General features: G+C 52.3%; 1 protein-coding gene across 7 annotated transcripts in view; it reads right to left on the bottom strand.

Moving 5' to 3' along the window:
* DENND1A (DENN domain containing 1A) overlaps positions 1-22,450 on the bottom strand; it is a 523,231-nt gene that overhangs the window by 14,343 nt on the left and 486,438 nt on the right. For 3 of the 7 annotated variants that reach the window (XM_043916893.1, XM_043916896.1, XM_043916895.1), the window contains 2 exons: positions 13,819-13,875; positions 7,444-7,532 (listed from right to left, as the gene is read on the bottom strand). The exons of 1 other annotated variant lie outside the window; for it this stretch is intronic. In XM_043916893.1, the coding sequence (XP_043772828.1) occupies positions 7,444-7,532; positions 13,819-13,875 (146 nt within the window). The remainder of the gene's footprint in view (positions 1-7,443; positions 7,533-13,818; positions 13,876-22,450) is intronic. 3 more of the 7 variants (XM_043916894.1, XM_043916898.1, XM_043916897.1) reach the window with 1 other exon arrangement.

The following is a 22,450-nucleotide window of genomic DNA, read 5'->3' as shown; positions in this document are numbered from 1 at the left end:
ACAGTCTCTGCCTGCCAAGAGTGCAAGTCTTTTCTAGGGACTGTGGCAGCAGTGGTGGGAAGGCGTCCAGTTAGGAAGCAGTGGATGTGGGTGTGGGACTCAGTGGGCCTGGGTATGTGTGCTAGACCCGGGGCAGATCATTCCACCTGTCAGAGTCGTGGTTCCCCCATGGCTGGATGGACTAACAATGCCTTCATTGCGTAGACTTCGGGGGAGCAGGGGAGGTTAACCAAGATGACACATGTCAAAGTACTGGGCCCAAAACAGGCACTTGGGAAATGGTGACGTGGAACCTGGACTGGGGAGGGTGCTTGTTGGCGTGGCAGAGCCTTTCAGAGGAGACTGAGCTCAGTGACATCTTGAGGAGGGGGTGCCGTATCTGAAGGAATCATAAAAGCTTGGCTTTTCAGTTGCATCTAATCCCCTACTGTGACCACTCCTGGGAGAGTCCCTCCTTCCGGGTAGTAGGTGGAAGTGGTCAACATGAGGGGTTCCTGTGTCTTCCTGGGCTGCTGTGTGTGCTGGGGGCCATGCGGCAGCTCCTGCTTTTCCAGTCTGGGCTTAGGCTTCAGGCCTGGCTTCTGTCTTGGCTTTGTCTCTGGGGCCGAAAACTCACCGGTGGAGAGGGGGCGGGGGCCAAGTCGGGTCAGGAGCCTCTCGCCTTGCTAATTGAGTCTGCACCCTCCTGCTCGGTGTCCTGGCAGCTTGCCAGGCGGTAGTGCCCAGGAGGCTGGCCCTACCCCCTGGGTCCCAGGGCCCAGCTGGCACCCTGGAGATTGCTCCCAGGGCTGATTGCAGCATCTAGCTCTCAGACTGCCAGGCCAGGCAGGTGCTGGTAAGCCTCCTAATCTCACCTGGCTCACAGCAGGTGCTCTTTACACATTTGTGGTTGTTAACTGACACCCGCCCCCATCTCCAGGAGGCTGGGCTGTAAGCTGCCCTCAGGGATTCCTCCATTCACTCATTCAGTAAATATCCCTGAACAGAGCTGGGCCAGGCTCTGGTCTTGAAGTTGAAGAGTCAAAGCTGATGGTCACACAGCCCTGCCCTGCTGACAGACCATGGGGGTGTGTGAGCGTGTGTGTACGCACATGGTGATATACGACATGGAAGGTCATGGCTTCGTCAGGGGAAGTCCTTGGTATTGTGGCCTTGGGAGGAGGCAGGCTGCAGCAGATATGGCTGCTAACTGAGGATGCTTGTGTGGCTCCTGTGGGCAGCTTCCCAGATTGTGTTCTTTGGGATGTTAACAGGTATTGAAAAAAAAAAAGACGGCAAAGAGAGTTGTGCAATATCTCGGACTGAGCTGGTGGGCCAGGATGCTGCCCAAGCCTGCGGATGCCAAGCCAGGCCTGTGCATCAGGCCCTCACCCTCGGGCAGCTCTGGGTTTGGGTAGGAGGCAGAGGGGCTCTGGTTGTGATCCTTAGCCAGAGGCCGTGCTGAGCCCAAGGAGACTCAGCATGGGGGTAGGGGAAGTGGGGGTGAAGCAGACGTCATCTCCTGCCAGAGCATGTGTGCAACCAGCCTGAAGAGATACAACTGCAAAGTGTTCTGAGACCTGGTCTTTGGGCAGAGCTCTCACTAAATGCTTCTGGCAGCTTCTTCTGATCTTACTTTAATCTTCAGGGGCTTTGGGTACTGGGGTCATGCAGTGCAATTCAGATGAGCAGACTCTCCAATTCCTGAGCAGTGGGGGCTGGCCGTTTGGTGCACACACTGCCTGCCCAGTCAGCACAACTTGCAGAAGTACTCCTCGGCCAGAAGGATTTCTAATGCCAGCCGCATGTCCCGATGGGTCTCTGGGACCCAGATTCTCTGGGAGTCCACAGTTCTGATGGGAGTGTAAAGTGGTGTGATTCTTTCAGAAAGTTATTTAGCAACACAGAGCAGAAATCTGTCTACAGGAATGGTTAAGGACAGACTTTCCTGGCAGTCCAGTGGTTGGACTTGGGGGTGTGGGTTCCATTCCTGGTTGGGGAGCTAAGATTCCATGTGCCTTGAGGCCAAAAATCAAAACAAAATAAGAAGCAGTAGTAACAACTTTAATAAAGATTTTAAAAATGGCCCAAATCAAAATATATTAAAAGAAAAAAAAAAAGACTGGTTAAGGGTTGGTCTTTGGTGTTACAGACAGCTCTGCCACTACCTAGATGTGTGACCAAGTGCAGCCTGCACTTCTTGGAGTCACAGTTACTACTTCTATACAACAGAGCTAATGATACCTACCCCTGCCCCCAGATTTCTGTGAGGATTTAATGAAACAGTGTATGTAAAATGCTTAGCATGCAGTATTCAGTTAATGGTAGTTGTTCTTATAATGATTAAAAACTTGGAGGACAAGCACATTCACTTTGGCATTTTTCACATTTGCGAAAAACTGGGACAATTTACAAATCCCATATAAGGGGTGTGGTCAGGCAGACCACATAGATATACTCAGTGGGATCTTCTGTGGTCACCATGGGGCTAACAAGGACATGCGGATATCGGCCTATAAGACTGGCTAAGGACAGACTTTCCTGGAAGTCCAGTGTACAATGGGATATTGCAAGGAGGCTGGCAGCTCTGCAAGATACATCTAGAAAAAAGACTGAATAGGAATCTGCAGAAATGCTAATAAGTGGCTGAACTGAAGTAGTGGGATTGGGAATGAACTTGTCTTTTTTCCTTAACTTCCAGATCACCTATAAGGTTACTGGGTTATTTTTACAAACAAAGAAAATTACTGGCAAAGAGCAGTTTTTTACATGGATCTGGCCAGAGAAGTGACAGGGCAATGGCTTCAGGCCCCTGATGGCTGAACATGGACTATTCTCATTTACTTATTTGGAACTCCAAATAACCAGCCTACAGCCAGTCAAGACTCAGGTGACTGGAGGGTGTTCTGTGTGTCACCTTTAGAGGACAAGGTATGCACTGAAAGAGCTTGGTCTCTGCAGCTGGCCAGGACTGGGCACGTCTCCGACCTACAATGAGCACAAGCTCTGTCACCATAAGGACTCAGAAGACAGCTCTACCCTTCTAGGTTATTGTGAAGATTTATAAAAAGGTGGAGACTGCTCATAACTGTCTTCCTCCCAACTCTCATGGCAGAATGAAATTTCTCGAATGAAAGAGAGGCACCTGGGGACCAGTAGGTCATTCCCTTCCTTTGGCCTCTGCTTGCTGTGTGTGGTCCTGAGGGGCAGGCAGTACTGAGCACAGTGCTGCCTTTTACAGCTTGCTAGCGACTCTAAGCCTCATATTGAATGGGAAATTGCCCCATATCTAGCAAGCAGGAGGGAAGATAAGCTGGGGCCTGGGAGCCATGTGCACTCCTGCTGAAAAAAGCAAAGCCCACCCTTAACAGGGTGAGAAGCTGTGACCTCAGTGTGCCTACTGCAGCCGCCATCATCCTCATAGTCATAACTAGGTTCTTAACAAAAAGGGCTGGATGCTGCAGAAGAAAGGACCAGGTCTGTCATTGGAGAGAAGATCTCTCCATTTTCCAGCCCCCAGACCTTGGGCAAGTTATGGAAAGCCTCTCTCCAAGCCTCAGTTTCCCCATCTGTTCAATGGGAAAGCCACTACCCACCCTTCACGATCTTTAGGGATGTTCAGTATATGTTACTTCCCTTTTCTTCCCCAGATGGAAACACTCAGCCACCAGAGAACACTGCCTCCTGGGCTAGAAAAGGACTGAACAGCTCTGGTTCCCGACCCCAGGGAAGCAAAGAGGAAGGTAGCGTGCAGGACAATACACCTCAGGACACGGAACTCATTGGGCAAAGCTAGGACTGGACCCCGTTGGACAGCACAGCACAACCGAGAGATCGAACCTGAGCAGCACTGGGAGTCCTGGCCCTGCTGCTTTCTAACTGGGTGACCTGCAAACCTGGTTCATTCACTTTCTGAGCCTGAGTTCCCATTCTGTGGAAGGGATGCCTAAGAGGGCCTAGAACACGTCAGGAGCTCCGCTGTACTTGCTGCCAACTGGCCTCTGACCCACAGCCCATTCCGTCCGATCCCTCCTAATCCTAACTCTTACCCTAGGGGATCCTTGGGGCATACCATCAGTCCTGCTGTGAATAATAATGTAAGTAGCTAATACTTCTTGAGAAGTCATCACTGAATATTAATGAGCTAATGTTAACTGAAAAACAGAGGGAAATGTTATCCCCAGAAGACTTCCTAAAGGATTCTTCCAATCGCTCTCAAATGGTTTTGAGGGGCTAGGACACCTACTTTTCACTGGGGAAGAAAATTTAACATGGGAAACATTTTGCTTTGGGAAAATGCAAGTCAACAAAGTTTAGCAGTGGGATTCCCTTTAGGGCATCCTTTAAAATCCTAAGAAGCTCACACCTGGTAGGTTTTTGAAGATGTTTGCGGAATGAACGGATGCAAGAATGGACATGAGTTGGAAAGCAAAAAAATGGACTTCAATGGAGGCAGTGGCCAGAGCTGCCGGCAGCGCTACCGGGCCTCGATGAATTCCAGCTGCCAGCTGCCACAGGAGGCCTTGGAGACCGGCTTATTCTTCATCAGCTCCGTCTTGTGGTCCACACAGTTAATTATTTAATGTGCTTTTTGGAAGTGAGAGTTGGGGCAAGAAGTCAGGAGGACCGAATCCTGCCCTCCACTTCAAAGATCCTGTGTCTCTTTCTGTGGCCCAAATCCTCCAAGTTTCTGATGCACTTTGATATTCCCAGCAGAGACAAAGATCGTGATTCAAGAGAATCCAGGCCAGATTAAAGGGCCAGGCACCGAGTCCGTGTGCCCAGCACTGAACCACCCGCAACAAAGCCCCATTAGGATGCGGCTCCTGCCCGCCGGCTTGTCTTCTCCTGTCTCCCTACACAATGCTGACAGACTGGGGGGGGGCTGGTTCTTCCCCCCCAAAACAACATTTTATGAGGAGTCTGTTTTATTAAAATATTTTCCGCTGGATGCTTCCTGTGTTTCAAGAAGTTGGTCTTGCCAGCTGGAGCTGATGACAGTTGAGAAAAACACATCCAAGTGCTGTTGTGACATGGCATTTGGAAGTGGAGCACAACGGGGGGTGGGGGCAGGGAGAAGGCAGCATGGGAGGAGACGCAGGGAAACACCCGGGTTATACCAGAAATGTCACTGGCGTTATAGGAATACAGCCCTGCCCTCCCTCCCCCCATAAAAAGAAAGTGAACTGAAACCCTTGGAATGATGTTCTAAAATACACCTCCCTATCTCCTGGGGGACCAGGGTCACTGCTATGCGTGATCACAGAGAACCTGTCACTTGTTTTCTATAACTGCCAGTTTGCCAGCCCACTAAGCTAGCCACCGCTGCTCCCACTGGTTCATTTCAACCTCAAATGTTTCCCCAAAAGAAGTTTAGAACAAGGCATACTGCAATGCTGCTGCTAAGTCGCTTCAGTCGTGTCCGACTCTGTGCGACCCCAAAGACGGCAGCCCACCAGGCTCCGTCATCCCTGGGATTCTCCAGGCAAGAACACTGGAGTGGGTTGCCATTTCCTTCTCCAATGCAGGAAAGTGAACAGTGAAAGTGAAGTCGCTCAGTCGTGTCCGACTCTTCGCGACCCCATGGACTGCAGCCTACCAGGCTCCTCCGTCCATGGGGTTTTCCAGGCAAGAGTACTGGAGTGGGGTGCGATTGCCTTCTCCAGCATACTGCAATAAAACAAAACAAAATACCCACAAAGTGGTACCGACCTAGTTCTGGTAATCACCAGAATGATGGGGGTACCAGACACTGGCTCTTTGCATATACTGACGAAGCGATCTCCTATCACTGGGCTGGAAAAGCAACAGCATAAATACATGTGGTGAGGAGGTCCAAGCTCTAATCGGGAACTTGGCCACAAATGGGTAATGCTTTTCGGTAGACTGCAAGTGTCAGTGTGGAGTGTTTCTGGTACAGTGCAAGGATATTCTGGATTTGCATTTCAATATCTCCAGGCCCATGACCCTCTATCCAGTACATAAAATATTATGTACTGGATAATAAAATATTTAGTCCAGTTTTAAAGAGATGACTCTAGAGAAAAGTGACGCATTTCTTCCCCCTAAAGAGAAATCTTTGGGCTCTGAGGCACTCTGAAGCCACGCTGCATTTTCTCCACAAGGGGGCAATCATAATCCATGGCAGGGAAACAATCTGCATTCCCATTGTGCACAGCCCAAGTTAAACCTACACCCGACTTCTGGAGTCCTCTCTTCCAAATTCTCCATCACCACGCATCTCCCAAGACACACAGACACACAGGTTTGAGGGCCGTCTAGGTAGGCTGGTTCTGTAACCACACCACAGTCTCCAGTGATACTGAACTATACACCAGAGAATCCTGAAGAACTGATGTGGGATGGCAGGTGGGCTAGGCCGCAGCCCGGTGTCTGGGAATTACTGCTTCCTTTTGGCTCCTATTCTCGCTAGGACCTGCCATCTCCCTCAACTTCCTTCTCTGAGAACTTTTCTGAAAACAGGGCAGCCATGAGGAGCACTGCCCTCTTCACCCAAGGGACGTCAGGGTCCCAGGGGCAATGATTCTGGTTCTCCCAACAACCTGAGGTGGATTCATGTACTTTTCAGGGCATCACGGGAAGCTGGCGTGGAGCTGCTGAGTTGTTTGGGCAGAGACCAGGGGCTGTGCACCTTGGGGACCAAGGGCAGACAGCATCCTCTGATGGAAGCAGTGCTACCTTCTCCAGACAGCTCTGAAGCCGGGGCCGTGCACAGCACTAAGCCTCTCACATTCACACTGCTCACCTCTGGCCCTGGCGTTCCCCCCATCTACCCAACGTCTGCCCAGTGAATGACTCTAAACCAGGTCCTCTGCTTGCTAGGGTGCATGAAACCCAGCGCCTATCTTGAGGAGCTCTGGGCCCGAGGAGAGCTAGAAAAGCAGATTCATAATAAGCTAAACACTACAACACAGGTGAGCAGAGGTGCTGGTGTGGGGGGCAGTAGATGAGGATAGCCCTGGGTGTACCTCCCTCGAGCAGCCCAGGCCTAGGAAGGTGGTGTGTGTGTGAGCCGCTCAGTCGTGTCCGACTCTTTGCAGTCCCAAGGACTGTAGCCCACCAGATTCCATGGGTCTTGGCCCTTGTTAAATAGGTAGCCTCCTCGACCGGGTTCCTAACTCTCTCCTGCTGACCCTCTATTTTTAGCGTAAGAAAAAGCCGAGAACCACTTTCTGAGCTTGTCTGAGTACCCTGTGGGTGTCACCACTCAAAACCCAGCCCAGTGCCCGGCTTCCTGGCCTCTGGGGCCTCCTGCTGGCGCGACAACTGCCCGCGGAACCGACACTGCAGATCAAGCCCTGCTCCCCGACTGACCTCTCTGTGAAACACCCGCTCAGGGCTCCGGGGAAGCCCTTCAAAGGCCAGGGCTGCCGCGTGGGCTCCACAAAGCACCGGCCCCCTGGGCTCCTGCCGACAGAGGGGAGGGGAGGACGGGGTACTCACTGGTCGGGGCTCGAGACGGACGTCCTTCGGGCTTCCACTGTGATGTTGCTCTTCGGTCTTTTAATGACGTGTGGACGGGGAGGGCGCACCTAGAATGGGCATGGGGAAAATCCCCAAGAAGGGCTGAGTTGGAAAAGCCATTCAAGGACATTTTCAAGATGCAGGTAAGCAGCCCTAAAATGAACATTGAGGGATTTTCAAAGCATAGACTCAAAAGCTGTGCTTATGATGGAGACTGTTGAAGTGGTGGCTGACCTGTGAACTGGAATCTGTGGCCTACTCAAAGGAGAAAGGCTCTTCTGAAGGGCTGGGTGTCCTGATTTGCACCCAGCGGGTGGTTCCACCTGCTTCCTCGCAGGGCTGCCCTGAGGGCTCAGCGAGACACTGTCTGGGCACGACCCGGAACAAAGAGGCCCTAATGCTAAGTCCCGCTTGCCTTCTCCTGGAACCTGGAAACCGGTTTGGTAGAACAAGGAGGTTTTACTCAGACTTTGTGTTTAGGGCACACGTGCCTATTTTGTTCTTTTTTACAGCTGAATTACAGGAGGCTTGTTTTCCTCTCTAAGTGGGAGGGTGGAGAAGCAAATACTAACAGTATTAGGGCACCAATTAAAGTCCTCCTTCTGCTTCCCCAGGCAGCCCTGTGCAGGGCTTGGTCTGGACCCTCATACAGTCCGTGTGGCCGCTGCACTCACCACACAGACGAGCTCAAGGGCTGGAGCTGGGGGTACTGACAGTGAAGTGCAAGCCTCCTGGTCCACAGCCAGACTGCAGCGACACGGTAGTTTTTTTCCCCTATATACGGCCTCTGAAGGCTAAGATGAGGGATCGTATAAAAAGACACTCCCTTCTCCTACTAGAGCCGGTGATGAGAGTTAGGCTCAGAATTTCTAGGTGTCCTTGAGGAATACTCATTTGGGCCAGTCAACACTAGCACCACCATTAAATTTAGCACCACCATCTCTGTACAACGCCAGAGGAGGACTGGAGAGGGCCTATCTGTGAATTTTGTTGCCAGTAAGAAGGACCGAGCAGCCCATTGTGGGGGCTGCCCTGCTCTGTAGACGAGGGACCAATGCAGGCAATGCCACGGTTGCTGAGGTCAGTGGACAAGACAGAGAAGGAGAGCACAGGCAGGCTCCAAACGCTGCACCCTCTTCCAGAACCTCCGCCAGCCCCCAATCCCACAGTGCTGGGCGACACAACACAATGGCCTCAGAATACAGGTTACAGAAGTTGGCTGCCTAAGAGACAAGTCTTTATTGAGTTTCATCAGGCCCTCAGGCCTCCTCACATCTGATTTAACCAGAGTTTTTCCTGTGGAACAGCCAGTCTGATGTCAGCCTGGTTTGGCAAATCAGAGATGTGGTAAAAGCCAAGTGCATTCCACCGAACTTGCTGTCTGCTACGGGGTTACTGTGACGATCCAATGAGCTCATGGAGGCAAAGCACTGGCATGGGGCCTGGCACACAGTGGGGGCTCAATACAGGCTCATTGTGCTTCCCTGTGACCTTATCAATAACAGAAGGAAGACAGGGGGTATCTCTCTATTAGAAGATGGATTTAGGATGGTCTCACTCTTGCCTAGCACTCCGCTCCATGCCTGGTTTAGTGACCCCCCTCAGCCGGATTTTTTGAAATGAATGTTGCTACTTGGAATCTAAGAAGTGCATAATAATGTTGCTATTATTATCACTGCTATTAGAACAGTGCCTTCCATGGAGTAGACATCCAGTCACTGGTTGCTGAGTACAAGAGTGGATCCATCCCCCACCAGTGCTAACCCTGAACTGGTTTCTGGCCCAGAGCCTGACTCCTCCAGCAGCCGGTAAGCAGGATCACCTGGTTTGCACCTGACTTTGCACCACAAAGAGGGCATGCAGTTGGGGCAACTGCTGCCTTGCCCCGGGGTCCTGGGGTGGGGGCTTCAGGAAGGTCAGACAGTAAGGCCCGTTCGCCTGTCCCTGCCCGCAGCTGCTCCTCGTACAATAGAGGTGGGTTAGGAATGTGAACTTGTGGCTGAAATGGGGGGATTAAGTTTGTGGCAACTTCAACTGAACTTGCAACGTGGTGAAACATGGGGAAAAAGAACAACAGAGCTAATTAGACGAGCTGAGCTGTCAGAGTGCCGCTGAATGGCTCAGCGCCAACAAACAAAAGGAATGGGTTGGCAATCAGCAGGATCGATGGAGAAGACTGCTTCATTAGGGATGATAAACCAGACAGAGCGGGAGAGGGAGGGGTGGGAGGGGGAGGGCAGCAGCGAAGGCGGGGGAGGGAGAGAAAGGCTCGGCAGACCCAGAAACAGTCACCCGCACGGCTGTAGACACACCCAGAGTCACACACACGTCTGACTGGTGTGGACAAAGCAGACGCAAAATTATACTCATGGACAGACAACAACCCAGAGACATGCACGGAGGCATGGAGATGCCAACAGACCCACAGTCTCACAAATACTCACAGAGGCACGCACAGCAGGAGAAGGCCCATGCATGGATCTCTCTCTCTCTCTCTCTCTCTCTCACACACACACACACACACACACACACACACACGGCCACAGACGTACAGCTAGAGCCACACCAGGCACAGACACACACAGACAAAATGGTTTAATTAAGCCCGAATCACAAGACGATGCAGACAACTGGCCCGTCATATTTCAGTGATCAGATCCGTCTTTCCGGGGTGCTTAGGAGGGGTGGGGGCTGGGGATGAGGGAAGATACCACGTGCACACACAACGCGACCGGCGCACCAGCACTCCGATCCCAGCCGCGCTGGGGAGAAAATGCTAAACAGGGATTTGGAGCTCTGTTCAAGGGGGACTTGAGGGGAAAGTTGGGAAACCAGCCAATTCCCCACTGGATTTAAAACCTGAGAAATCCAAGTCGGCAGGGTTAAATGTGTATTGAATACAAAAGCACCGAGTACATTTGATTTTAATGGTGAGCAAGAAATAATAAATACAGAGCTTATAAAGCGCTTCACATGCGGCCGACCACAGCCTGCCTCTCCCCTGCACGCCCCAGCCCACTCCCCTGAGTCCACAGACACTGGCAAGGCTTTCTTCTGCTCTTTCCTTTCTCTTCCTTTTACAAAGAAAATCTAAATCCTCTGGTCACATCTGAACTCCAGCGACAGGTGCCAGGCTACAAAGCTCCTTCCAGAAAGGCTGAATGCTGGCCCCCACGCTCCCACTGCCCTGGGCTGACGGCCACACTTCTGCTGAGAAGGCCTGCGGCTAAGTGACCCAGCAAAGCCCAGTGAGGGGCCAGCGGCTCCTGACATGGGAGCTTGTCAGGCCATCGTCTCTGAGGCCCTCAGAGCTATGGGGCCCACACTCCACATCTCCCAGGCTCATCCCTAGTGTGCAGGGGTGCCCACTGGAAACACTTGCGTGAGGGCACTCAGAATGAACAGACCTGGGGCACCAGGGAACGCAAGGCCCAGGAAGCACAGAACTTCTAGGGCTCCCAAATCAGCCCCAAGGTGACCCTGCTTTGGATGAAGGTATTTGGGTGGGCAGAATTTGGCTACGTGTGTCCACCTCTTGTCAGGGACTGTGCTAGGTACTACAAATATACGACTTCATAACCCCACCAGGGAGGTAGAGCAACCCATTTTATAGATGATGAAACTAAGGCTCAGGGAAGGTATGCATATGGCCCCACGTCACACAGCGAAGCAGTGTCCAAACTGTGAGTCAAACGAAGACAGGCCTCTCTGACTTCCAGGCCCAGGAGGATCAGTTCTGTTCAGCCACCTGCCTCTTCAGTGTCTCATAACCCAAGGGGACGCAGCCCCGAGTGCCAGGGCCAGTCACCTCCCACACTGGGGCACTGGCAGAAGCAGCTGCTCCTCAGTGCTCAGGGCAGTATCTGCCTTCCCAAGTCCTCCATCACCAGTGGATGTGGCTAAATTCCAGCCCCCGGCCCGCCCTCCCCGCCGCCCCCGGCCGTCTGGGTCCTCACACTGGCGACACAACGTGAAGCCAACAGTAGCTATCTTCAGCTTCTGAGTTCTTCCAAGGGGAGCAATCCTGCCCCGGATCCTACTAAGAAATTCCCTGCCATCTTGGATCCTAGGTCTTCCCAGGCACTTCTTAGAGCTAGCCACTGGATGACTCTGGCTTGGGAGAGGCTGCATGGTGAGGGGTGAGGAGAGGCAGGGCAGAGAGGCAGGCCTGGGCTCAAAGGCCAGCATGGCCTCTGATTATCTCTGTGGTTTCAGCTGCCAACCGGTGACATCGCATCTGCCTCCTCTGGGTTGTTTTTAAGGACAGAGGAGCACAGTCCGAGGCACATAAAAGGTGCTCACTAAATGTCAGTTCTCACCCCTGCATCTGTGCCAGGGCCTAACACTGCCGTAGCGATTCCATAGGAAACACAACCTACCACTGATTAATTTTTTCTCACCTGAAGGCTCTCCCCCCATCCTTTGTATTAAGATGGACTCTGTGGAGATGGAGGGTCCAGGGAACTTGGTATGCATGAAAGACCACAGGTTCTAGAGTCTGGTGACCCCTTTGTGTAGTTGAGGGACTTGGGTTAAGTTACTGAGCATCAGTTTTCTCATTTAAAACGGGTGGAGGAGATGCCTACTTCATAGAGATTCTGTGAGGCTCATCTGGGATGATATGACTAAGAATGATTCGCTGACTATGAAAATCCTAGGTGAATGATTAAGAAACTGGGTCATTCCTTAGAAGCTGTAAGATTGAAAAATCTATTAAGAAGAATAAGAACTGCTACTGTGTCCTAGGCCCTGTGCGAGGAGCCTTACAAATGAGGTCTATACTCATGCTCACAAAAAACATCCATGAACAAGGGTGCATTAGAGAGAGAGAAGCAAGGCTCAGAGAGCTTCAGGAATTGCCCAGAGTCACACAACCCTGGTATCAAGCCTGGCTCTGTCTACTCCCCAGATCCACGTTACTAATGACTATACAGAAATTCCCACTAAATCACACAGCTCTTGACCCAGACATTGGCTTCCTGTCCCCCAGAGCAGTTTCTCTTTGCTGTTTGTGCCTTCCATCCAATGACAGTAAGCAGAAACATTTCAGCCCCTCAACAGCTGTGCCCATGTGACCATGGTTTGACTGGGGTACAGGACAGCTCCGTTACGTGTGGTTGGAACTTCAGTGTCATGGCTGCCTCCACCCCAGCCCTGCAGCTCCCGTACATGGGAGGGAAGGGAAGGGAAGGAAGACAGTGCCACAGAATGTTCCAACATCCACGCAGAGAGGGCCACCCATCCAACATTAGGTACGTGCGGCAAGGATTCAAAACAGACACAGTTTGAGAGCACTCATAACCACTTCTGGTTTGCTGCCATCTGATTCAAATAGATCTTCACTCAAATAAACACTTAAAAAAAAAAAAAGTCAGACACAGCTCAGCCTAGTCACCTGCACCCCTCAGCTGCCACACTTTTCAAGATGGATGTGGACACCGCAGTGGGGAGGGCAGGAGAGGCTGGGACTCGGGTTTGTGGGGAACCATGATGGTCGCTGGGCTGGAACCAGCCCCCTTTTGCTTGACTGCGAGAGTGGTGGCTGTTTTGAACAAGAAACAGAGAAACTCTTCTCTTGGTCAACAGCCCTCACTCAATGGTCCCAGCCAGTTTCCTTCCCACTTTAAAGGAAGCTGCTAAAGTTATCAGGCCTCAGCATGACTGAAGTCTTAGCTCACAAGAAAAAGGACTTCACTGATGCTGAACCCCGGATCCGCACCCAGTGTTTTCCTAAGGCATTTCTTTTGAGAAGATATGGATGGGTCCCTCTCCCTCGCCCGCCCATTCCCAGTTGTTGGTGGGTTTATCACATCTCGTCCTGCTTTTCTGCCCTTCCTTGGAGCTTTGCTTGGGAAGGTAGAGCCCTGTGTGCGGCCCGGGAGAGGAGGAGACTGGTCTCCATCTGAGCCGGCTCAATATTCTCTGGGCGTAGCATCCGCCCCTGGGAAGGGACATCAAATGCATTTCCAAACCAAGATCTGGCGCAACGAGACCCCTGCTGCCAGACTTCTGTTTCCTTTGTGAGGAAGAGGCGGCTGCAGCCTTTAAAGCTCACTGGCTAGCAACCTGGCTCAACCTAGGAGACGCGCTCAAACCAGGCACACACGGCAAACACAGCACACAGCAGCCCCGCTACCTACAGCTCCGACCTGCGAGTTGCCAAACTGATTCAGAAGAAAGAGACAGAAGCTCAGGAAATGCAAGTTTGGGTACATGCCACACAGAGGGAAGCTGAAAAACCCACTTCCTGGCTTTCCTTGGCAAGGCAGCTGAGGTCAGACCCCCGAGGTTTAGTCAGGCGGGGAGACGGCTCAGGCAGTGTTAGGTGAGAGGGCAGAACCACTGGCTACTCACGGGCCTCGAGCGCTGTATCTTGGGAGGCGGCGGGCGAGTGGGACGGAGTCTCTGTGGCTGCATTAAAGTGGAAACTTAAGGAATCAGTGCGTACAGAGGTGGTTTGATGCATTTCCACACACAGCTCTGGGCATCCAGCCACCCAAGCCAGAGCCCGAGGGCCATCCTTGACGCCTCCCGCTCCCATGGCTGGCTGCCGGCTCTTGCATACCCCATGTCTGAGGCCCTCTCCTCCACCTCCGGCCTGGATCACTGTAACCAGCAGGGCCCCCGCCTGGAGCTCCTCAGCCATTCTCCACACTGGCCAACAGGAGTCTTCTAAAATGCAGTGTGACCCTGCCACACCCCAGCGTTGAGACCTCTGCTGTCCCCTCCTGTCCTGGGGTGACAGTTCACCAGGACCCTGGGCTGGCGTTCTAAATCCTCTAAGACTTGGCCTCTGCCGTGCCCTACCCAGACCCCTCCCAACCTCCCCCTGTGCTCACTTGAAGACCCTCGCATGGCCCGAGGCTCTCAGGCCTGCTTTATGCCTGCCCAGCAGGTGGAACGACCCGCCACACCGAGCTGCCTGGCAAACCTCTGCTTGTCCTTCGGGACTCTGCCGAGGTTGGGTGCTGCCCTCCAGTGCTCCCACTCATCACCCACTATCGCCCCATGTCTGCCCAGCTGCCCTCCTACTCCTTCAAACGTTCATTTCCTTGAGGGAGTCATCCCTGTACCTTGGGAAAATGTATCTTCTCAATAAATGTCTGATGAATAAATACAATTTGCACAAAATGCTTGGCTTTTGAATAAAAATCAGTGGCGCACAGATCTCTTAGCTCACCCCTTGAACCCTCTGTGTCAAAAGTCAAGCTTTGTTCTCTCAACAGCCTGCCCAGATATCTAGATGCCCTGGACAGTGGGGCAGATGAACACAGTGTAAGGAGAGTAAAGTCCATGCTAGACCAAGGTCATGGACACTTGGCAAGCCCTGGGAGGCTTCTGATTGGTTCTTCCCATCAGCCTCATGGTTCACAGAGGTCCATCATTATGCCGCAAAGTCCAGATCTGCACTTCCCACAACAGGAGCCAATGGCCACACAGGGTGAGTCCAAATTAAGATGTGCTATTAAGTGTAAAATGCACATTGGATTTTGGAGACTTAGTTTGAAAAAGAATGCAAGATATCTCAATAATTTTTTATATTGATTATATGTTGAAATGAAAATGTTTTGGATATTTTGGTTAAATATATTATTAAAATTAATCTCATCTGTTTCTTTTTACTTTTTAATAGTTACTAAAATATTTAGAATTCCGTATGTGGCTCGCATGTGTGGCTCCCGTTACATTTCTCTTGGACAGCACTTCAGAGTTGCACTTGGTTGGAGGGGTCGTCCAGACAGCAAACCTGCCTCACAATTCCTTCTCCACACCTGACTCCTGGCGGGGAGAGGCCGTGTCTCCAGGGTCCCTGGATCCCTGGTGCCCAGCACTGGGCCTGTCAGAGTGGTCTATGGAGAAAGGGGGCTGACAGACTTAGTAGAGAACTAGGGTCCTCATGGCACACTAGGAGCACAGCCTGGCTCCCTGGATCCTCTGCTGTTTGGAGAGCTGGCGAACCCACACTCGGGGACCCTCCTTCAGCTGGAGGCCGTCAAGGGTTGGGATGCCACCCGGTGAGACGAGCATGGCTGCCCACAGGCACACAGGCTGCGGTCCTCGTCCAACCCCTCAACTCTCACACACACCCTCTGCTTACCCCATCACCTTCAGCTTCCCTTGTTCTTGGCCCCTCTGCTTCTGGGTGGCCTCTTTCTCGAGCTCCAGAGCCCTCACCACTAGTCAGCTCTGACCTGGCCGGTGGGGGTGGCGGTGGGGCTGGGTGTTTAGGAGATGACCTCTGGGGTCAGACAGTCTCAGACTGGACCCATGCCATCCATTTACTCTGTGGCCTGACTTTCGTCATCTGTAAATGCAGGTAATGGCACTACCCACCCGAGGGGACTGTTAGAAAGTATTCAATGAGATGACGGTTGCCAAGATCTTTGGCCAGTAGACGCCAGTAACTATCACCATTAGCAGCTTTCCCACCCTCCAGCTTCTTCCCCTCCCAACCATCTTCCATCTTATTCCAGAGTGGGCTTAAAAAAAAAACCAACAAACATGCCCAATTATGTTCTTTGCCAGCCTAAATCATCCCAGTGGAAGGCTGGCATCTCCTGAGCTATCTTCTGAGAAACACCATCCTGGGAGGTGCATTGTATGAAAGAAGAAAAGGGGGTTCCCCTGGAAGACATGAGAAGTGTTGAGTCTTGCTCTGTCTGGAGATTCATGATGCTGGTTAGCACAGCAAAGCCTGTCAACCCTTGTGATAAAACCCCTACCCCTCAACAGGCAAAACACTATTAATTCTTTTTTTCCCCCCATAAAAGTCCTGTTTCCCATATTTATTTGAACAGACTCACATCCCCTATAATACCTGTTAAATATCCCCTGGAAAATGCTGACTGAAGTGTTCAAAGCCCTCCAGAGTCTGGGCCCCACACATAAGCCTCTGCAAACTCCTCTCTCCCCCCAACCCTGCCCCACTCACCCCCTTGCTCTCCCTGAAAGCTCAGGTGTTCTTGAAGGCTGCTCCCGAAACATCTTCCATTTCCTTTTGTCTCACTCTTGGTGTCTCCTATTCATCCTTTGCTCTCTGTCTCGAGCACCACCTTCCCCAGGGGGCCCTCCCTGCCCTTCCCTGAGCAGTGAGGGTCAGATGCTCTGCCTGCCATGTATTCTTGGTACAGAGGTTGTAATTATCAGCTCACTCATCTAATTTCTCTGCTTATCCTGGAGTCTAGTGTGGTACTGGATAAATAGGTGCTCCGCAAGATTTCTGACTGAAGCTTCCTGGCACATGTAGAAGAAACTCAGTGAATGTCAGTTCTCCAGATTCTGTAATTATTTTGCTTTGACTATCATCAGGAAGTATTAGCTCTTTTGCAACCGAATTTATAAATTGTGGGAGGAAAGCAGCCTCTTGACCACACCTAACCTAGAAACCAGGAGAGTAAACCAGGGGATTGATAGACACCGAGAGAGGGTAACGCGGTACACGGGTTCTGAGTGGGACACTGGGTGGATCACCGCAGCTCCCCCAGGGCAAGGTGCTGCTAAGAAGCTTCTGCTTCTTGGAGGGGAGAGGGTGAGAGGGCTGTTGAGCTGTAGTGGTTGCAGTTCCCCAAATATGCTGGGGGGCATGACAGCGGGGGACACAGGCCTCTGGGGACAATTAGAACAGGCCATAGTGTGGAGTGCTGGTGACTTAGGTGGGAGGAGAGGGTGCAGAGGGAAGCTAGGAAAAAAATCAACTCAACACGCTGTTTTCTACAACATGGCTCCAGTGCTCAGGAAGCTGAGTCAGGGAGTGACTGAATATGGCACTACGATGGATTGAGGTGAGGCCCGAGAGGACTGCATTGCCGGCTAGACTCAGTGAAAGTCATTTCAGTAAACTGGAACCCCCACCCCACCCCCACCCCACCCCCACCCATGCTCTTTAAGTCCCAGGTTTAGGCAGCCTTGTCTGCTGCTTCCACGGCTCCAGTGCCAGGAGCTTATCCTTCCACGGAGAGGGACACAGACTGGAGGGAGAGACAGCGGCCTGCTGTCAGGCCTCTTGACTGTAAGTCCAGGGCCCCTCCCACAGCTGGAGGAAGAAGAGACAAAACCAGAAGAGCCTTGGAGCAGAGAATCGAGAGGTCCAGGCACTTTTACAGAGAAATCGCGTCACGTGTGATCCTCAATTCCCTGGCTACACGGACGGCTGGTTCTTAAGTGAGCTGAAAAAGGCTGGGCTTTTGGCAATCTTTGGCTAAGAAGAGTTCTGTTCAGCAGTTGATCTGGCACTCCAGTGGGGGAGCGGGAGGTTTCAGTGGCCAACACAAGCACCTGCCTTTCTGAAAGTCACGTGGAGTCCAGATGCAGATTCCCCCGGAGTGGAAAGATCCCTCCCATGAACAGTGATGGAACAATTGCCTGGGGCCAGGGCCTGGGGATTCAGGAGAACAGGACAGAGTCTGTGCTTCAGGGGTGTATGATCCAATGGAATTTGACCTACTTCTCAGAAAAATACCTTTCTTAGAGTATAAAAAGCATTGCTAAAACCCCAAGAAATAGACTTTGGAAAGACTCATGTTCATTACTTGGCTCTGTCATTTTCTAGTTGAGTTCAATACTGGCTCTGCCATTTGGCACGTTATTCAATCTTAAGCCTCAGTTAAGTCTTCTGTAAAATGGAAATAACTCCAGAGTCACCAGCACTAGCATGAGGATGCTATAGGAGGGCATCCTGGCTGTGGGAGGCTCTGGCCCGGCAAACTGCTGATGAAACGAGAACATCCGATCCTCTGTCCCTCCCTTAAACCCACAAGTCTTCCCAGAAGAGTCTTGTGAATGCAAGGATCTTGGTTTTCCAAGGAAGCGTGCTTTGAGCAGGGCACTGTTGAAAGGACTGGGTTTTACTAATCTCTTCTATTTACATGATGTATTTTCCTTTCAAAGCATTTCTACTTCTCTTCTTTCCTTTGAGCCTCACATTCCCCAGTGAGGCAAGTTGGAGGAGGGTTATTTCCCTGCAGAAGAGGTGGCCCAGAGAGGTTATGTGACTAAAGTGAGGTCACAGAGCTAGTGGCAGGAACTAAAACAAGCAGGTTTTCTTAGTCCATTGTGCTATCCTTGTCAACCGAAACGTCCAAAGTCATCTGGAATCCTTTCTGATTCGGTTTTTCTACTCCATATCCTTTCTGAAGTTGGACTCTGCTGTTAAGAGATCTGTGCCTTAGAAAACAGGCGTGTGAGAGAATGACTGACATCCTCGCCTTCCTTATTTTAGCATCTCTTTCCAGTCCTTTCCAAAGAAGATTCTTGTCTTGATTCATTTAACAAACAATGGAGGATATTTTGTACAGGCAAAGGGCACAATCCTGAATAAGACCCAGCCCTGCCCTCAGAGGGTTCCCACTCTGATGGCGGGGTTATAACACAGAGGAGAAAGGGGTGCTGAGGTGTGTGGCAGTACCAAGGAGGGGTTCTTCTATCTGATGGGGGGTAGTATAGAATTTAGGTGCATGAGATGGGAACCACAGTGATCAAGCAAGACTAAGTGAGGGTGAATGTGAGGATGGGATAGGTTGGGAGGAATGGCCTGTGGAGGTCACATAATTTAAGGCCTTTAATGCCCGCTTAAGGAGTGTGGGTTTTCTCCTGAGTGCAGTGGGAAGAATTCAGGTAGGAAGGGACATATCAGAGGCCTTTGGTGTTCTTGATGTAGAAGATGGATAGGAGGAGGCTGGGTGGGCTCCTAAGGACAGACACTCTCTTCCAGCTATGGCCTGCCTAGGCCTCCATGTTATCAACTCACCAGCTGGCCACGTGACTGCTGGGAGATGTGGACATGAATGGGTAAGCCCCACAGTGTGACTGACACAGAAGTCCCAGAGAAGAGAGGGACTCTTTGACCTCTGCCAGTCTCTGCCTGGCTCTTGGCGTTTATATCTGTCAGCTGTGGGGACCAGGTGAGTGTGTTCATTGGATATGAAACCCACATTGATGAGAACAGCATCTGATTTGCAGCTAATTTGTTGATGCAGCAAAACACATTGTTTCCAAAAGGTCAGGAGGGGAAACTGTGTTGGAATATCAACTTAATTACCTGGGTGGCATGGATGAGCGGGCATCCAGCATGGGGTTGCAGGGTGGAGAATGCTTCACTGCTGGGCGCAGACCAGGGGCAGAGAGTAAAGCAGGGGTGGAGGCGGGGCAGCCTGCGAGAGGGGGCAGAGCCCAAAGCTTTTGTGGCCTGCTGTGAACCGACACCTAGTCAGTGTACTCGCCAGCCCAGGAAGCCTCATGCCAGGAATGAGGGTCATGACTCCATTTCACAGACGAGGGGAGGCACAGACTTGGCCAGGGTCACACTGAGCAGTGGATGAGGGTCAAAGAGCTCATCTAATGTTAATCACGCGCTGGTCCTGTGATGGACGTGGGAGGGGTTGGCTCTTCAGGAACCAATGCACGGATTTCCCCAGGCCCTAAGGGGGACATGCCTCAGACCATCCCTTCAATATTCCTTCAAGGTCAGAATTAGTCTCCCCATTTCACTGCTGGGAAAGCAGGCTCAGAGAGGGGAGATAGGCACTACCTAAGGCACTATCTACCAGAGGTGAAATGTCAAAGTCAGTGGGGTAATAGGCTAGACAGCAAGCAGGGACCAGAGGTGTGGGGAAGGGGACAGATGACCAGAGATGCCAAGCAGCTTCACTGAAGGCTGAGGGATATGCACGCAAAGCTTGGGGTAGGGCGGCAGCCAGGGCCTCCACACTTCCTGTTCCAGGGGCCAGAGAAGGTGGGGTGCACGCAACAGTGGCTGGAGGCATAAGAATGGTGGCCTCCAAGGTCAGCCTCAAAGGGAGTCTCGGATCCTTTGGGTCTGAATGGTGTCCTGTATTGTCCGTTTTCTGTCAGATTTTCCCCTACCCCCCCAGAGGAGGCCCTGGCATCCTCAATGGGGAGGCGGGGGAGATGCTGGGTGCTTCTCTGTCCCAGGGACGTACCCCAACCACATCTGCTGCTGGGAATGGACAGGGTGAAACAGAAAATTCACAATTAAATCCCGTCACTGTTTAACGAGGGAAGAGTTCACCTGGTTAATTTTCCTGGTTAGTAGCCACATCAATGCTCTGACCTGTGCGTGAAATGGCCCCCGGCTGGGAGAGGAAGACAAAGCTTTCTGTGGCTTTACAAAGGGCCTCTGGGCTGAGAGCAAGGCTCCTCTACTCCTCGGGAAGGGAGAGCCGCTATTATGCAAGGTATGGAAATAAAAGAGGGCTTCTTTTGATAGGCCTCCAGAAAGGAGTGTATTGAAGCTATATTTGTGTGGAGTGTCTCCTTTGAAATGCCCAACCAGCTCTCTCGGGCACAGCTCTCGCCTGTCCCCCAACTCCTGTCATTATCTTGAATCCTCTCGTCCACACTTGATAGAGCTGATCCTGCTTGTTGGGGAGGATCAAATGCTTGCCTCCGCTTCAGAGTGTCAGCGAGGGTGCTGGGGAAAGCTGCGCTGGCGTCCTACAGCACGTGCTCTGTACTGGCAGTGCTGGCCAGGACCTGGGCCCCTTGGGGGGGCCCCGGGGTCCTCGGGCCCTGCGGCATCTGCAGAAGTAACCCTCAGCTCCAGGTTCTAATCTGGGAGGGTGCTCACTGAAAGATGCTGCGTGGGATGGACTTCCCCATCAGAGCTGAGTGAGAAGTCTCCAGCCTGTTGCACACAGGGTGAGGGAAGGTGCTTCTTCATGGGAATGGGACGTGGGGAAGGGCCTCACCCTGGAGCACCCTCGATGGGCCAGGTGTTACCCAGTACATCCCGGTCAGTTCTAAAGCTCCAGACAGAGGTGCGGCTGTGATCCCTCCTGCCCGAATTGGCACACTGCACTAGGAAGCTGGTGGGGCTGGCCTTTGAGCCCTGGTTGTCAGACTCTGGAGACAGATCCCATGTGCCTGTGGCTAACCTTCCTCAGGCAGCCTTGATAGGGGAGTGGGGACAGAATGTGGCCCTCGAAGAAAAGTCGAAGCGCCTGCCGTTGGGTCTGGAAGCCGGTGTCCCTAGTGAGGGGCCGCCGGGGACTCAGCCGCCTCAACAAGTCACCTTGCAAGGCCATTCTCTCCGCCAGGCCCATGAGTGAGAGCTGAGCTGAGAGACGGCTTCTCCTGGTCCTGAGAGCGAAGCATTCTTCCCCGATGTTGACAGGAGTAGTATTTTGTAGTGGTGCTGGTTAATTTGTAGTGGCATTTGTGGTTTGAAGCCTTGTCAAGATCCCTGATTACTTCCCGTGCAAGGAGCTCGGCTGATGGGGAACTTCACATGCTGAACAAAAGCGGCGAGGCAGCTGGGAGGGAAGGCAGCGAGGGGGCCGGTGACCCCGGCCGCTTGGGGGACAGAGGCAGGGGAGGGGGAGGGCCAGCAGTGGGGCAGGGGGAGGGGGGGGCCTTTTGTTTTTAGCCAGGTGCAGCTGCTCGGCCTCAATCGGTGGCATCCCCTGGTGGCCCGAGGTCGGGCAGCAGATGCGGCCGTGGCTGGGCAGGGGCCAGGAGACTTGCTGACGCGTGCCATTCTCTGCCCAGACAGGAGCAAGGGGCGGGGGCTCCACTGCTACCACAGCGGGGCAGCCATCTGGGATGCCATCAAGGGTGCCTGGGAGACATTCCCAGGAGGGGGCAAAGCGAGGGGGGGCTTCCAGATGTTGGGAAGGAGAGTCCCCCTCTGATAGCAGTGGGGAGGCTGTTTTGAGGCACTTGCTGTGTTCCAGGTTCTGTTCTAGAAGTTCTACCTGGAAGGTCTCTAGTGATCTCAACAATCCTACAGAGAAGGTAAAACTCCCCATTTGGCAGATGAAGAAACTGAGGCTGCACTGCTCAGTGACTTGCCCAGGCCCCACCGCTAACAGGTGGCAGAGCCGGGCTCCAGACTCAGGTTAAGTCTGACCCTAGAGAAGCCCAAACTCCTTCCATCAGACCTGATACACAAATGGCAGAAGGAAGATGCTGAAATTTACCCCTTGAGAATGAGGGTGCTCCCCCTCCTGGGGTAGTTCTTCCCTCCCCC

The sequence above is a fragment of the Cervus elaphus genome, chromosome 11 (genome assembly GCF_910594005.1).
Source record: "Cervus elaphus chromosome 11, mCerEla1.1, whole genome shotgun sequence".
In the NCBI taxonomy this organism is placed as follows: Eukaryota; Metazoa; Chordata; class Mammalia; order Artiodactyla; family Cervidae; genus Cervus; species Cervus elaphus.
This window is presented reverse-complemented; position numbering and strand designations above follow the sequence as displayed.